This window comes from Lissotriton helveticus, chromosome 5_1, assembly GCF_964261635.1.
Source record: "Lissotriton helveticus chromosome 5_1, aLisHel1.1, whole genome shotgun sequence".
NCBI classification, from domain to species: Eukaryota; Metazoa; Chordata; class Amphibia; order Caudata; family Salamandridae; genus Lissotriton; species Lissotriton helveticus.
Genome location: NC_136065.1, coordinates 1346298160 through 1346316188, shown reverse-complemented (window position 1 = coordinate 1346316188; position 18029 = coordinate 1346298160). Strand labels below are relative to the sequence as shown.

The 18029-nt window shown below is 42.3% G+C and overlaps 1 protein-coding gene across 2 annotated transcripts in view; it reads left to right on the top strand.

Annotated features, from left to right (window-relative positions):
- Positions 1-9400, top strand: part of BAK1 (BCL2 antagonist/killer 1) — a 261213-nt gene extending 251813 nt beyond the window's left edge. For both annotated transcript variants that reach the window (XM_078644234.1, XM_078644236.1), the window contains exon 6: positions 1929-9400. In XM_078644234.1, coding sequence (XP_078500360.1) covers positions 1929-2033 — 105 coding nt within the window. In that variant the 3' untranslated portion in view covers positions 2034-9400. The remainder of the gene's footprint in view (positions 1-1928) is intronic.
- Positions 9401-18029: the final 8629 nt, after the last annotated feature.

Here is an 18029-nt window from a genome sequence, read left to right as displayed (position 1 = left end):
GTCAGACAGCCATGGTACGCCACACTCCTACAACTGTCTGTAGTGCCACACCAAAAACTATACCTGTCTCCACGCCTTTTAACAAAGAACTGTGGAGAGATCAGGCACCCGGACACAGCTCATCTCAACCTTGCGATCTGGCTCCTGAAATCCTAGAATTTGGTTATCTTAACCTTCCTCCAGACTGCATGAATGTTATAAAAGAAGCTAGACGCCCAACCACTAGAGCAAGCTATGCAGCTAAGTGGAAACGTTTTGTAATATACTGTCACAACAACAATATTAATCCTTTAGACGTGTCTATTCAACACATCATAGGATATTTACTGCACCTCCAAAGATGTAACTTAGCCTACACATCTATTAGGCTACATCTTGCAGCTATAGGAGCATATCTTCAAAACAGATAACATCTATCTCTCTTCAGAGTGCCTGCTATTAAAGCCTTTATGGAAGGCCTTAAGAGAATAATTCCTCCCAGAGTACCACCTTCACCAGTATGGAATTTAAGCATTGTTCTCACACGGCTAATGGGACCTCCCTTTGAACCTTTACATAAATGTGAACTACAATTTTTAACATGGAAGGTTGCGTTCCTAGTAGCTATTACTTCTCTACGAAGAGTTAGTAAACCACACGCACTAACCATTCAAGTACCTTTCTTGCAAATGCATCAGAATAAGGTTGTTCTCCGTACTAATCCAAAATTCCTACCCACGGCCATTTCTCCCTTCCACCTCAATCAATCTGTGGAACTGCCAGTTTTTTTCTCGCAGCCACAGACCGTAGCAGAAAGAGCTCTTCATACCCTAGATGTCAAAAGAGCATTGCTATACTACATTGAGAGAACACAACCTTTTCGGAAAACCAAACAAATTTTTGTGTCTTTCTCAATACCACACAAGGGTAATCCCATATCAAAATCTGGGATAGCTAGATGAATTGTCAAATGCATACAAACTTGCTACCACAAAGCTAAATGAACGTTCTGTTCCTCCTAAAGCCCATTCCACAAGGAAAATAGGGGCTTCAATTGCATTTTTAAAGAACATTCCCCTAGATGACATCTGCAAAGCAGCTACATGGTCTACACCTCACACATTCACAAAACACTATTGTGTAGATGTGCAAACCAAGCAAAAGCTAATGTGGGCCCGGCTGTTCTCAAAACATTATTTCAAACTACTGCAACAGATAGGGGTGGTTGCCGCTAATGGGGGGTACTGCTATACAATCTATGCACAGTGTGCAATCTGCAGCTCATATGCCTCGAACGGAAAATGCTACTTACCAGTTTGCATCTGTTCTTGGCATGTAGAGCTGCAGAGTTGCACACGCCCACCCTGCTACCCTTGTCTGTTCCAGTATTATCTTAATTAGATACAGTTTACACGGACATCCTTCCTTTTCTTGCAAAGCTCCATCATTTCCCTAATGTCGAAAAACAATCTGAGGATGGAGCCGATGTCCATGCGCAGTATAGTCCAGAGGAGGAGTCACCCATCTCGTGACTTCCAAAGAACTTTTCAGGACAAAAACAAACTTCAAACATCCAGGCCCAACACTAGGTGGCGATCTATGCACAGTGTGCAACTCTGCAGCTCTACATGCCAAGAACAGATGCATACTGGTATAGCATTTTCCTTTTCTTCAAAACTCAGCAGCTTTCTAATCCTAGTGAAGAGAAGGCCAAGGTAGTCTAGGATATAATTGTAGTTTCTAAACTGGGATAAAGAAAATGTGGTGATGTGCTGACCACGAAACCAGTACATCTGTCAATTAATGCTGGTCTCCTCTCCTAATAAATGTATTAATCTTGATAACTGATACCAAATGCCTGTGTCCCAGTTATTTTTCTTCTCTTAGCAACTGCTTAATCTCCAGCATTAAATGGGTATAAAAACATTACATTTACATTTTCTCGACAGACTGCAGCACTGGACCTGGATAATGTCTACTTCAAGTATGTGGTGGCAGCACTAGCGTTGGTTCTCGTTGGACAGTTTGTACTACGCCGCTTCTTCTGCCCTTGACACCGCTGAAGAGGGGGCAAAGACCACAAGCTGGGCATCGGGTGCACCACTCCAACCACCTCTTCCCTTCCATGATCCTCAACTATCCACCTACTCTTAATGCTATGCCCACTGCTCACAAGCTCCATATGCATCTGAAACCTGGAGACCATCAAGGGAACAATGTCTTAGAATGCCAAAAGACAGCATGAAGGGAATATCTTTCAAACACCCTAAAAACATTGGCAGATCCTGGCTTTATTAAAATTGCTGTCGCACTAGGCTCCATATACCATACTGTGGTATTAACACCAGAACCAGCTTGTGCCAAATTCTTTTGAAATCAACATTCAGAAGTATTACATTAATGCCCAGTTTCCATATTTACCAGGAATGCCAGAAGGCATTTCGTACAGGTTGTCTGTAGACGAGAGAAATATTGTCACTCCAAGGGCAGTCACTCTACACGTAATCTCACCATGGAGAAATTAACGCTGATCTTGGATGAGTTAGAGTGATAAGTTGTGCTATGAGAACTTGGCTGTGAGGCAAGAGAGCGCCTAAGAATGCCTTGCAACAGCCTAGACAGAAAAACCAAGTCACCTCCATGCTGTACGCACCAAGTCACGACAAGCCTTGTTCCAGGATCACAGCAGGAAAAAGCGTTTGGGGAAAAATACATACTCTGGACATTAAAATCTGAACAGAAAACTGCCCCAGAAGCAAATAACAGCATCTCTTCTTTAACACTGAGTAAGGGAGAGAAGGTCCTTGTTGAATGAGATACTAGCAATACTCTTTTTTCTTCTATAACCGTTAAGCCATTCTTGGTTATTTTAAACTAAAACTTGAATTGTGCAAAACGCTGCCTGTGGAATACATGAGCCATACTGGATACCAGTGGGGAGCCTGAAAGCAGTTTTGGACCAGATGAATGACATTCTACATAAGACTGTTAGTCTTTCGGTTAACCTTGTAAAAAGACTGTAGTCTCCACAGCGTGAGGCCAACCAACATATTGCCAACCTGCAGCTTTAGGATCGTAGCACATGGGTAGAGATTTGTGGACCATATATTTTATCCACTCCACGCACTACAAGGGTTCTACGAATTACTTAACTGTGTGATTGCTCAGGGAGGACCACTGGCAGTATGTTGATATGTTTACGCTGGTAGCATTGTGCTGATCTACAAGAGGGTGGCACTTGACAACCACCACAAATGGAACTGCAGTGGAAGAGGGACATGCCTTGGGTATGACATACTCTTGATTGTGGGCTTCGTACTCTGCGCTTGAAAGTAGAAAGCAAAGCCATGCTACTGGCTTGAGGCAGTAAACCAATCCACAATGGATACGATTGTGAAAAAGGGATCTGTACAGTCTGTGCAATGCATACACCGAATCTAAATAATAATCATGCTCTAAATGCGAGAGATTTATACTGGGCACCAATTAGGGCACTGTTATAACCATCTGGTGACATATTGACCACCTAACCTCAAACGTGACTGCTGAAAAAAGTCTGTTATCAAAATATTAACCCTCACTAGTCCTTGGAGCGGATTATAGTGTGAAAGAAGAAAAGGCCGACTTCAGCAAGTTCTACAGCATTTTCAGTTAAAAAACTTTTGGGGTTTGTAAAAAGGAACATCTCTCGTTTTTAAAAGGTTGGATTTGTTTACTCTACCCAAGAATCAAAAATATTTTTAAATAAGTTAATCAAGTGTAGGTAATTTAACACATAAATGGTTTTAGAACATTTAAACAAACAATTCAAAGTTTTCGTTTTTTTCACATTTAGATCTTAACCTTTTCAACATGAATGTCCAATGATCTTTTTGTAATACACTGAATAACAGTTGCAAAGTTTTTAGAAAGAAGTTTAAAAATGGACTTGACCCTATTATTAAATAACTTAAAATATTTTCCAATCCCAACTATTTTTTTAAAAAAAAAATACAGTAATCTTAAATCTATTTCTAATAGTCTCAAAAGTTTCAAGTACACGCCTTCCTGGTTAAAAATTCCCTGACGTCTTTGCTTAAATAAAAAATCCTGATTTCTATTTACGAAATCCTAAAATGTTTTTTTTAAAGAGCAATGTTCACGTTTAATTGAGAATATTTTATGAAAACCATTCCCCAAACATATTTTAAATAAAAAACAATATCGACATTACAAATTCTCGAAATAAGCAACTAAATCTAACTTGTGAAATTCCTTGAGAGAAAATTAGAACATGCAACAGAGTTTCAACTTTTTAGAAATCTTTAAATTGACTTCTAATCAGTGACCCATATGTCTAGGTTGAGCCAATTGGAGTTTTCTGAGTAACTTCATAGTCAACACTAAAACCATTAGAGCTACTTCCCACAAGAACTGGAGATGGATTTCCTGACATTAGGCAGGGGTCTAAAAAAAAGTCGCAGTACGCTCAGATAATGGGCTTCCAATACTTTTAATTATTAACATGCTATTGTACAACACCTTTTGATTTATTATGAATTGCTTGTGAATATGTCCTTGGTTATGATTAGGGCTGTGCATTGGAACTCAAACCACTCAAAACAATTACTCCATCAATATTCGGTTATACCACTGCCCCCATAAGATTGCATGCAAACCAGTAACAGCTTTTTCTTTCTTGTATGTTAGTTCAACTGTGATTATTATTTTTTGATGTTTCATCCTGTATAGTTTCCTATTGTTACAGTAATTGTCTGTAAAAGAAAGGGCTCGACATTGTTTGATTCTCCTTTACTTCGAATTCAAATATGTTTTACATTTGAAAGGTGGGGGTGGGTTAGGAATGTTTTCCCTTTTGTCTTTAAACAAATGTGTGTTCGATGTTTCTGTGGCTAACACTCTTTTTAGACAGTCAAGGAAATGAAAGCTGTTTTGCGGTAGGCCGTTCTTGAATAGTTTCATAGAACCACTTGTGAAATGATAGGAACACGCATGGGTCATTGTGTGCAGCTGTCCGCTCATCTGTAACCATAGAAATCCCAGGTAACTCATTATGATAATGGTTAGGAGGAGGAATGTAATCCATTTTGAATGTTTTATTATATCCTGGTACTCAGAAATATATTTACCCCACTCAGTCTGAACTTGCCCAGCAAGATTTCACAACTATGCCAATGTCATTCGTAAAATACAAACTCGCCTGTACTGTTGCTGCCCTCCATATGTGCAATGGTGTACCACCTCCTCTCTGACCAACAACCACGCCACAAACATTCTGAAAACGACAATCTTCTTCTAAACCTTCTCCTATGTATGAACGAGAGTGCAACACAAACACCCCACTGGTTCTGAATTAAAAGTGATGGTTTCCTCACCCACCATGCTCCAACACTCCATCCAGTGGTCTTCTCATCCATGTGCTCGGCACAAACATTGTTCTCTTCCACTTCCTAACCAAAAGATCATGGTCGCTGGTTCTCCTGCTCCTGCTGACAGACATCTCATTCCCCTCATGCTGTCCACTTAGTATTCATATACACCACCACTTGATTTTATATGTTCTTATGACGAAATCATGGCGAAACCAGTATCTACACTAATTTTTGGGGACCGGCACTTATGTTTTTTTTAAAGGGGAAAGACAGGAAAACCATCACAGAGAGAGAAACCAGGAAACCTGCAAGAGTAATATGAAAGGGCGGTGAGTGTCTGGTAGTCTATTAAATAGGCATGAGGAGGCAAATTCCAGACTATGCAGCCATAGTGTTTGACGTGCCAAAACTGACTGTTGACTTCTGAGCACACCTTTGGGCACTGGCATTTATTCTTCTACAAAGTAAACACTTTGTGACAACTGCATAGCCCGGGCGGGGCCACAGGGGCGGTTGCCCCAGGGGCAAAATTCTTAGGGGTGCAGGAGCATTTTTAGGGGTGCACATTTTAAAAAGAAAAGCGGAAGGATACTTGCCTTGCCCTGGGCACTGGCAACTCACGCTGCGATGCTGCTTTGTGATACCTCTCATATGGTGTAAAGGGCTATGGAAACAGAAATACATTTTACACGGGCTCTAAGGCTATAATAAATCTTTGTGTCTTCTGCATATATTTTAGAACATGGTACAGCATGCTTCGGTGCCTTCATCTTTTCAAGATGCAAAATGTAGGCTTTACTCTTCCATATGCAGCATGTTTACTGGTCTTATTTATACTTTTAAAGAAGCTCATGTAGCCCAATGCGCCATCTCAAAACAATAACAACTTGATTCTACATACATCTTAATGGCACACTTCTGACACCTCTAAGCACTATTAATAACAGCCCGTCTGTTACCCAAGGAAGGCTAAGTTAGCCTTGCCGAGATTCAGAATGCTGATCTGCATGACCGAACACATTTTCTCTATCAGCGTTTAAGTCACCAACAGAACTTGCTGGCACTTGCAATATTGGGGATGCCAGTAACTATGCAGTAATTTTTTAGGAGATTTTTTTCCAGAATATCCCAATGGTAATTTAGTAAGTGGGGTGTGTCATACACCAGAACAGGACAGATGGCTCTGGTGTCTCACAGATAATACCTTTTCAAGGCGTAAGTCACTGCATTTTAACATCTTACATGAACTCTGTGCTTTAATTTATCATTGCAATATACTCTGGAAGTGTAAAGTAGAAACCTGGTTATAGCCTAATGTGAAAGCGGGTACAAACCTGAACTGTTTCAATTCTTCACTGCGATTTAAAGTTGTGCACTTTTTGCAACATGTAGCATCACAAAAATAAAAAGACACGCAGATGATGGACGGAATGTAGAGCAAATCAAGCATTCACCCCCAGTCAATAGATCTTGGTAGAATCCATTGTTCTTTTGCTCAAAATGCCTCTGATCAGTCCAGACCAAACTGCCAAGCCAGGTCGTCCATGGACCGGAAACAAGTGGAACAGTGAGCCTGAGACCCACATCTGGGTATACCTGATGCATCACAAAAATAATCCGGCACACTGTAAACTATTTTTTGTTTGTTTTCTTTAAATAGTTGTTTTTTAAAAAGCAGATCTCTCAGGGTTAATGTTGACACTGTGATTTTTCAGACGCTAACATCTGTCCTCCTCAAGCATTCTTCCTATACGTGCTAGAATGCTTAAAGCGTTTTATTTTTAGTTGGCTATTTTAACATAACTATTTATTGTCTTTTAAAGTAAGAACCAGCATTGCAAATCATACTCCCACACATTGTTTCTATGTATCTGAACTAGGATGCTTTTATTTTTGCAAAGTATACCTTTGTGCCTTACAGAGTTTTGGAACAGAAGTCTGTCCGACTGGTTCCTACCTCAATATGAAAACTTCATTGTCTAGGTTATCAACTGCCCTTTACGCAATGTTTCAATGTAGGTTTTTTTTAGGAGAACTTAGCTCATATGTTGTGCAAACAGCGTTTCATAGCCACCGAGTAACAACAGTAAGAACTGCTGTGGTGTGGATCAGAAAAAGATATGCCTCTTGATCATGCTTCCCCCAAGACTTTTATCAGGATATTTGCCTCTAGTAAAACCACAGTAGGATGTTCAAGTTATGCACGTTTTCTGAGGAATTTCCGTTTTTTCTCAGAATTCACATCTTTCTATGTATTATTAGGAGCACATTTAGCCTGTCCTGGCTTTTAGGATGCATTACTTTGCACCCTGTGACTTCTGTTTCCAATGTTTCTTTCATAGGCATGCTGACAAATAGTATTTATTTGTATTTCCATTTGCAAGCGCATGTGAGGTAGCTCTGTTAACCAAATATTTAAGTATGTTTAAGCGATTTAGTGTGGTATATTCGGCATGCCTTGTGAGCACTGCAGCATGACATTATAATACCAGACATCTGAAATTTACAGGGGGTTAGAAAGAAGTAGAAAATACATTTTCCTTTAACACCTCTTCATCAATTGATTTCACGAATGAAGAGGGTTTAGGTTAAGCAAACACTTCACCGTACAGCCCTCGATTCGAATTTAAACCTCAAACTGTATCTATCACCTGAGGTGAGATCACGTTATTAAATCAGAGTCTGTGTGGCAAGGACTGGAAGTCATTGGTGAGACTGAGTAGGCCTAGTCGTCATCTCTCTTCATCACAGATGTATCTCAGATCTCCTCAAACACCTTCTACTCGTTTCTCACTGTTGGGACCTTTTCAGTGTGATGCATTTTCAATGATATGGGAATTAGGCATAATTGAAATTAAGCACCCGCTCTCATGAAGAAATGCTTTTCGAATAACGAAGCCAAACGCAGTTAATATCGGTTGAATTCCCTGCTATAGGGTTTCACAGAAGATGCAGCAGAAGAGAAATATTTGTTTTGCTACGCTGCCTCACAACCTCCACTCAAACAACAAATATGCACCCCCTCCTAGGGACTTAACGGCAGTATAAAGAAACCATGGGTATCATGTAGTAATGTACACTTTCATTTAGCATTACAAACATATTTCATTGTAACCATTTCCAAAGAAGTGCTGTAGAGATATCTTTTTTACCAAAGACTTAACTAGACATGTAACAGTTAAAGGAGCCTGGAGCTTTCTAGAGCTCAAACCCATAGGGGGTGAAAGGTGCATCTTGGGTTTGCTTCCTCTCGGGTGTGATCCAGATATATTATATTTCACTTCAAAGGAAATAGCACCTGCCCCACTGCAAGCAATACTGTGTGTGTGTGTGTCTCATTGTTTGGGTCCTAGAGCAATTGACCCAGTTGGAACATCTAGTGCGTGAGTCCTGATAATACGGTTTTATAAGGATACGGGTTTAACATAATGTGGCAATCCTATATGCAGACGGCGATTTTCTCCTACCAAACATTTTAATTCTCAAATAAATTTGCCTTGTGTACGGAAACCTAAAGACAAAAGTAGCATCATTTTAGGGAAAAAAAGCTTATTATTCATGAAGCCTTGAATGTTACTGGAATTGTCCCTAAAATGTGAGGGCTTAAAGTCAACAGTAGTGCAGCTACACCACAGAATATTACGCCATGTCATTTAGATCACAGAGCCTAAACCCTGAGATCTCATTAAATAAACGTGTGTGTTCTGGGTAGTGTAATCTTCGTTCCAATTAGACTAAAGTACCAAAATGTAATGGTAAGAGGAAATCTCGGGGACTTAAAAATGATCTCACTGGTTACATGGAGTCAACTGGTAATCCTGCCGATATGCAGCTGTGTTCACTTAGTGCTATGGGGGAGAGGAAACCTGATGCTCCGGTTACGAATGGACTTGAAAGGTGTTCTTCCATGCAACTGCATCCTTCAATCTATGTACTACACGCTTGAGGTAAAGATGTACACATGGATTCCGTTTAGTTTGTGTTTTTATGAATACATTTTCTGACTAAATAAAATATGTATAGGAAAATAAAAGTTGTGAAGGTTTGGAGTCTGGTATCACCTTTTTTTTTTTGTGGAAAAAAAATGTTTTTGCGAGTTTTCAGGATCAGTACAAACACCCGAACTCAAATGCAATGAGCCCGGCCCACAGTACTGACTATACACTGAAAGCCAATTCTCACCTTACCCTGGAGTGTCGGTATGTGCTGTTATTATCTCTTCAGGTGCACTTCAGACCAGAATCCAAGCACATTGGACCAACCACTTCGAAAATATTGCTCGAGAGAAGAGAAGCTGAACACTAGGTAAGGTTTTTTATGGTCATGAAAGCCTGCAAATGAGTGCTTTGTTGATCTATCACTTGAGCCTGAGAGTCTGCTTCGATAAGCATCTGTTTTAAAGTCAAACACAAGGTAAGGTGTATATACACCAAGCAACCACGTTTTCAAAAACTGACTTTATGCACTCTCAATATATAGTAGTTTTGCCTTCTCGATATACACTCAAACTCTAAAAAGCATTGGCATAGCCAATAGGTCTCGCCTTTGGGACCTGCTGCATAACTAAATACTTATAAGGTCCCAAAAGCGAGACCTATTGGCTATGCCAATGCTTGTATTTGCAATGCAAAGGTCTCGCATTACTGAAGGTTTGAGCTAATGGCGTTGCAAATAATAATGTTAGGTTTTTTTTGGTTAACAAATATCCTAGTAGTCGTATAAGTAAGGGTGCAGAACCTTGTGACCAAGGGAGGTACCTTTTCACCTCCACAGGGACACTTCGTAACAGCCTGTGGTATGGCATCCTCTTCTTGCTTCGTGGATTTTGTTATTATTTAGGCTACTGTTGGAATATATTTTTAACAAAAAAAGGAACCAACACATTAACATTTGGGGAATAAGCAGTAATAAAACACTTCCCTTACAAAAATGCAGATGTAAACTGCCTTTTATGAGGTTTGTGAGATCCATCCAAGTCGCAGGGAGTGGCACACCAAGGGCCAAAAAACTCCTGCCTCCAAGCTTAATTAAGGCAATCATTTAGAGGTTAGCGGATTGCCCAGTGACCAAAACTGCAAGCATTGATTCAGGAATCTATCAGCATTGCCAAAAAGACTTTTGAAAGGGACTCTAGCCAGGATCGCGAGCCCATGAATTTTCTGGAGCAGCGATTTAGCATGGCTGAACTTGAAACTATATTATTAACGAGCTGCAGGCAGGACCGGGAGGATTTAGAAAGTGCTAGCCTAGCAAGGAACAGACTGCTAAGCATCACTGTGCGAAGTATGAGAAGATCGAGTGAACAGTCTGAGAGTTGTGCATCATTGAACGTAAGCAATGGTCCTTACCACACCCACAGGGCAAATTAAATCTCCCATGTCTTCATGACTAGACTCCTTACCCAAGCAGTTACTGCTTTCATTACAACATCCAGACACTGCTCCCACTGCCAGGGCTTTGAAGATTCTACCCGATCAAGCAACAGTTGTTGACTCTATTGCGGTCCTGCTGTGCATGAATCGTTGACGATTTCTAGAAAAAACAATAAGGTTCTAAAGCCACACCTCGCAAATGGTGCCGGTTTATAGCTCACTGTGCTATATTGTGAGGGTTGCAGCTTAAGAATTGCAAATAACAAAAGGATATCTCTATCAAAAGCAGTAACCCACTGACCTATCCACAGAAATACAACTTTGTGATCTGCATGATGAGGGTGGTAGTGCTTAGGCAGACCTACCAAAAAGTACAATTGAATGTGTTCTGAATCATAACTAGCGAGTGGGGATTTCGCCTAAAGAAGCCACGCTCCCCTTTCTTACTTCAAAATTCTGTAAATTCCAAGGTTAATTTTGACATTTTTCATACAGCTTTTTTTTTTTTTTAAATAAACTGTCTAATGTTAGAGTTAAAATACAATGTTGCATAAAGTATGTGAATGTCGTCGACACTGTATTTGACCCCGGGGTTTTATTTGTCTTAACATGCAATTGGCAGGACAGTTTATAAAAGTTCCTACGCAACTGCTCTGCTTCCCTAGTAGGGCAACGGGACACTGGTGACAACAGAAAGTGTAAGGCCTCGAGCGTTACAAAGACCAGGGAAACAAGGGACGACAGTACTGACTGTAGTGAAGGGAAACTATTGCGCTTGAAATCGCAGCTAATTAAGGAGATGAGCCCAGGTTACATAAACCCAAAATATTTCTTTCCTGTTTACGATATGCCACAATTCTTTCATCTGTTCCCTACCAAATGCTGACACAGCTATCTTTAAAGTGGGCCAGCTGCAGGATGCGCTATTCTGCGATTTTTTTTATTTTTTTTTCCGCTGCTACAGAAGCAAAACAAGAATAGTGGCCATATTGAAGTGGTAACCAATGAACTTTCAGCAAACGGTTTGCTGTGTAGTGACAGATGAATTTAGCCATTTCAAATGCTGATTTGCAATTTATTAAAAATACACTTGAATATAATTTCGGACCCAGTGAGCGACTCGTTTTTTTCTTTCTGAAAACTCATTAGCTAGATGCATTTTTTTACAACGGACACTCTATATTGTAATTTATAACATGAGCGGGACTTTTTGAAAGTTGCACATGAGACACTTACAGGCACTACACGCCTTCTGCATTCTAGAACAGCAAATAAAACCAGAATGGTTCAACTGACGCCATAGTTCAGAAGAGCCACCTGGATGCAGAGGAAGTTTACAGACCATCATTTATAAAACCGGGGAAGAAACACGGACGCGTGCAGGAAACAACAAAAAAAGAGTTTGCCCAAACCAAATAAATGTACTGAATGACGGGCTTCTATTTAAGGGAAATGCTATATTTGTGTGGGAAGGCGGAAGCAGCAACGGGCGCCACCATTTTAAAGTACAGTTACCACACTCTGCTCCATAGTCCAGCCACCTGCTGCTCGCCTTTCACCAGTTTCTGCAGCGCTCGGACAAGTGGATAATTTTGTGTTCTGGCAGTCTACACTCTGATGGGGGAACATCATACGTGAAGCGCGGGTGCACCGCAAATATACGTTTGATGTTTGTACTGGAGCATTTGTGGGCGTAAGCATTCACGGGTGCAAAGCAACCATTTAAAAGAAGCGCGTGCGCCTCGCGCTAAAAGTTTTTTTGAAAAACAAAGGCGTGCAGTGCGCGCGTGGGAGAGCAGTCTGTTCTTTTTCAAAGCACATACGCGTGGCGCGTCGCTGCGCACTCCCGCACGGCGTATGCCGCCACAAGCATGAGTATGTGCTTTGAAAAAGAGCTGCACAACAGCTAAAGGTCTCCTAGGCAGCGTATCCGCGCTGCATAGGCGAGACCTAAAAATGTGAGGGGTATATTTTGGTGCGTTGCACTGGTACCAAAGGGCCGATTAGATTGGTCTGGCCATGTGAGTCCCAAAGGATGAGGGCCCAAGGCAATTAAAGAAAACCTACACAAGCAAAGATCAAACCAAGAATATTTATTTAAAATTAAGAATCATCACAGAAAGCAAAAATATAAGTTACTCAAATAAATTAATTCTTAATAAGCATGATGGTACATCATTTCAATCTTCAGAAATATTCTGTGTATAAAGTCAAATCAGTCAGTCAAATTTGCTTTATTCGAGGTAAACTCATAAAAGCATGAAACATTTAAAACCATTACATCCACAGTAACACGTTTTTAAAACATATTTACAACCTCAAGAAAATTTTTAAAATGATAAAGCGTCGTGACATCAATAGTATTAAAATTCATCAATAAAACCTAAAATTCATACAATTATTTAGCCAGTATGAGCACAAAGAGACCGGGTTCTCATTAGCTGGGTGAGCGGACAATGGCCTAGGTACATCTCATCAAGCCTACTATTGAGCAAGAGATTTCCTTCTGATAGCCCATGCCCAACCCAAGAATTTAGCAACTGCCACAGCAATGATTGGTGAAGAACTGGTGCAGATAATCCTTAGGGCCACGTCACTCTCTCTCGTGCCTAGCTGTTTGCACATAGCCCTCAGCCAGACACGTCGAGGGACTGAGTAAGCCCCGCACACAAAGAGTAAGTCAAATCATAACCCGTCATGGATATCGCTCAGTAAGAATAGGGGGGGGGGGAGGTTTTGCACACAGCCCAAGTAAGGCACTTTTCATAGGCTCAGATGAGTAGAGAATCATGATTGTGCATTGTGGGAAGTAACACCATGAACTGTACTAATAAAGTTGCATTGACAAAAACCAATCAACATTGCAGAAATGGTGTTACGTAAAACAGGAGCACTCTAAAAACAAGCATTGACATAGCCAATATGTCCTGCCTTTGGGACCTTATAAGTGTTTAGCAATGCAGCACATTATCCTGGGTGCTACAGCATCTACTTACTTCATTAGCTTTGCCGTGTGATGCAGCCAGTGTTTAATGCTGCTAGGGGCAATTCAGATGGCCTTTAAATACTTATGGAAAAGTAAGCTGTACAGACGCCTCCTGTAGTATGAGCTCGGAGAAAATGGACCCATAGTTCGTTTGTCTTCGGCATTATAAATGAGAGTGGAGTTTAGATGTATAAATGAAGTGTGAATAGTGTCTGATTAGGTTGAAGACCAAAGAGAATGTTTCACGGTACAGTCTACATAAAGCCCTGTCCCTTTGGTGTGAGGGGCCTCTCTCATAACATTATATGAAATGTATAGGTGACATGGAAGAGAAAACCAGGGCTGCTGGTTTGCATTGAGGAGCACTGGATGAGCCGTCCGTCCAGGAATTGAGGCAGTGTCAGAGGCAGCTCGGACTGAGATGCATCGCGCAATGACTCATTGTCCACAACTTCTTTATTAGCAAGAAAGGCCACTTTATTAAGACAGGTGCCTAATGCAATCTTTTTCCAAAAGCATTTCGCCATTCATTTTAATAAATCCAAACCCCCCAACTTAGCTTAGCATCCCTATGAAAGCTGAACACCAGCAAAGTTAACCCAACCAACCTAGAAGGAACTGACTCCTGTTGATACCCCCCTCATTTCATTTTACTGAGTACCCCACCTCCCCCCTTTGAGGATGGACAAACCCACTCTAGGCGGCCCACCCCCAGAAAAATCCGCCTACTAAATGCTCTAGAACGCTAGACCTGCCTTAGAGTGGCAAAGAGAGAAAAAACAGCCCTGGCAGGGACCATAGCAAACAAATCAACCGAAAACAGGACTGTAGAAAAGAAAAAAGAGGGAAGGGTGGGTGGGACAAAATTTTGAGACCTTCACCTCCCGCCTCCCCCTGGCACAATGACTTTCCCGCCCTTCTGACCCATATAAATAACCTCCCGCCTGCGCGCCTCATCAATCCCTAATCACCCCCCCCTCATTTCCTTTTACCCCCTCCCCCCTTTGAGGATGGACAAACCCGCTCCAGGTTGCCCCCCCCACCCCCCCCCCAAGACAAATCCGCCAACCAGGAAAACCGAACAGAGTTTTTCTGTCCCACCAAGGATAACCTTATGGCCCGTCTGGCAGAGCACCACAAATTTTCCTTCAATTTCTGGGCAATCAAATCTCGTAACTCTAGTAAATAGAATGCTTGCCCCATCTGTGACAGGTGGACCCCATCATCCCGGAAAAGATGCCCTTCCGTGCACTGTATATTAGAGTGAGATAAAGCGTTAACCCCCGTGCCCTCACAGAAAATTTGCATTGCTCTATTAAGTTTTCTTCTTGCTTTTTCCAGAGCGGCATGCCTCCTCACTCCTCTCCAATGTAGCCGCGCTATGAATTCTGTCCAAACCACCGTGGTGCTCACCCACGTTTCTTTGATGACAGACAGATCCAATTTGATCATAGTCGGGCCAGATAAGTCTACAAGATCGTTCTCTCCGAGGTGGATAACCAGCAAATCTGGAGGGCCTCCCTTTGAACACATCGGAGACAACAACGTAAATAAGCCCCCCCCCCAACGCATTCCCCCTTTCCCATTCCATTTCACCTCATGGTTAACACTTGTGAGTCCAAGCGATCTCCCACAAATGTGTTGCTCTGCATAAACCGCAGCCCATTTAACGAAGGAGTGTCCTACAATCCAAGTTGTCCTTTTACCTTGTACAAGCCTTGGAAACGGACCTAGATAAAGAAACATAGATTAACAAAGGAAAAAGAAACACTGAAGCTACTTCCTACTATACTTTTCGCAGCATTTGGACTTCCATCTCCCAACCCTACGTATGTCTGCCCAAGGCCACCCCCATCTTGCGGCTTTCGTTAAAGCTCCAATGCGTAAAGAGTGTGTTACAAAATGCCCTGGATTCTCCCCCAAAGTAAGTAACACCTTCCTCAAAACAGCCAACAACTGAGCAATAGAAATCGGACACCCCTGTGCATGACAAATAATGACCCCAGGTGTGAAAAAAGAGGAGGCCTGGAAAACCTCCCATTCTCTGACCGGACAACACAGTCCATACCACTCCTACCCAAGAAAACCAATTTTCCCACTCCTACCCAAGAAAACCCATTTTCCCCTACCCAATTGGTCAGTCTTAGAGGCCCTCAACCAAAGTCTCAACCTGTTGCCCTCGACAAAAACCTCAGTACTGTGTATGCCAGCCCTGTTCCGCAAACCCAACAACTCTGAAGCCCTAAACGCCCCAAAAAACAACCACAAAAAACATAACCTAAACCTCCCACACTGCAACTCGTCATAGCAGCAAGAGGAAAACTGAAGTAACATCCTTTGCAGCAACTCAAATGTCACCGGTTGCCGCAGCTGTGTACAAGCAGCCTGTTCCCTACCGAAACCCTTAAGAACTTTTCTTACTAAAACCCCCCCAACTGGATCCCTTCCCCACCTTAGCTGCCCAAAAAAAGAAATGCCGGCCAATTTGCCAGAGATGGTGGTGTGGGAAAGACCTTTATCAATCTGGTGCAAAACGAAACTCAACAAAAACTGTTCCTCAGACATCCCCCCCATGTGTATTAAACCTGTTACCATAACTCAAAATCTCGTTCCAGGCGTGGAGGTAACTTCTTCCTGTAGAGTCAGCCACTGAATTCTCAACCAACTGGACAATTCTCATTCCCCCCATGCCCAGACGCACCGTGGGATCTGAGTTTTGTTGGTCTCTGCCCCAGGAGCCAGCCTGCGGAATTCCTCCCACTGAAAACGAGACAGAGCGTCTGCTATACAATTATTGACTCCTGGAATATGTCTCGCTTTGAAAATAATATTCAGTTGCAAACACCTGAGCATGAAAGCACGCAGCAACCTCAACACTCAAGTCCCTGGCCCTTTGCTTGTTAATCAACTCATCCACCGCCAAGTTATCAACATGGAACAAAACTGTTCTGTTCTTGATTTCCCCACCCTAGACGTACAATGCGACCAGAAGTGGAAACAACTCCAAAAAGGCAATGCTGCGGCCCCAACGCTGCCAAAGCAAAGGCCAACTCTCCACACACCACCGTCCCTCCCAGAAGATGCCAAAGCCCTTCGCGCCAGAAGCATCAGTATAAACCTGCACCTGCCAGACCATATCTTCGTCCGCAATAAACAAAGATACTCCATTGAAATCCTTGAGAAATGTGAGCCATATGTACAGATCTGCCCTGATGGCTGCCGAAATGCGCACTCTATGGTGTGGGAGATAGGCCCCAGATAAAGACATCCCAAGCCGCCTACAAAATGTCCTCCCAGCTCTAACCACCCTACAGGCGATGTTCAAGTAGCCCAACAATTTCTGTACCTTCCGGAGCTCCAGTTTACACTCCTCCACCACTGACGACAAAAAGGCTGCAATTTCCTGCACCTTTTCCGCAGGTAATCTCGCTACCATTTCCAAGGTGTCTATTTCTATCCCCAAAAAAGTCAGTGTGGTAGAAGGCCCTTCAGTTTTGTCATGTGCCAACGGCACTCCAAGTTCCAGAGCCTTGCCTTGAAAAGTTTGTAACGCCTGTTGACACTGCCCTGTATTATGAACACCAATTAACAAAAAATCATCCAAATAGTGACAAACAAGCTAATGGCCACTGATGTAAGTAAACTGCCACTGTAAGAAAGTGCTGAAAGTTTCGAGGAGCGCACAGGATACCGAACACCCCATGAGCAGAACTTTGTCCACATAGAACTTCCCTTGGAAATGCATACCCAACAGACAAAAGTCAGAAGGGTGAATGGGTAAAAGACGGAATGCAGACTGGATGTCACTTTTTTCCAATTGCGCCGCCCATCCCGCTGATCTCACCAACCGCAATGCATCATCCACCGAGGCGTAAGACACACTAGAATCTTCAGGCGATATAAAGTCATTAACAGAGATGTGCCCTCGGGCCAAGACAGGTGGTGTATCAAACGGAACTCTCCAACTTTCTTTTTAGGCACCACCCCCAGTGGAGAAACAATCAGGTCAGGCAAGGGGCACTGAACAAAAGGACCAGCAACTCTGCCTGCATCAACTTCAGCCAACATTTTCTGCTGTACAACCTGGGGAAATTCTTTAGCAGACTTTAAGTTGTCCTACCACCGGCTGTGACGGGGACCATGATAACCTATCTTAAATCCCACCTTGAAACCCCAAAACAATCTAGTAGCTGCATCAGTGTCTGGATAAGCTGCCAACCAATGCTCCAAAACCTCCACCCTAATAGGTGTATGAGTCCTTTGAGACATACTGGAAAGCCTGGCCTCTTCCCCTCTGCCCCCGGCCATGATCACCAAATC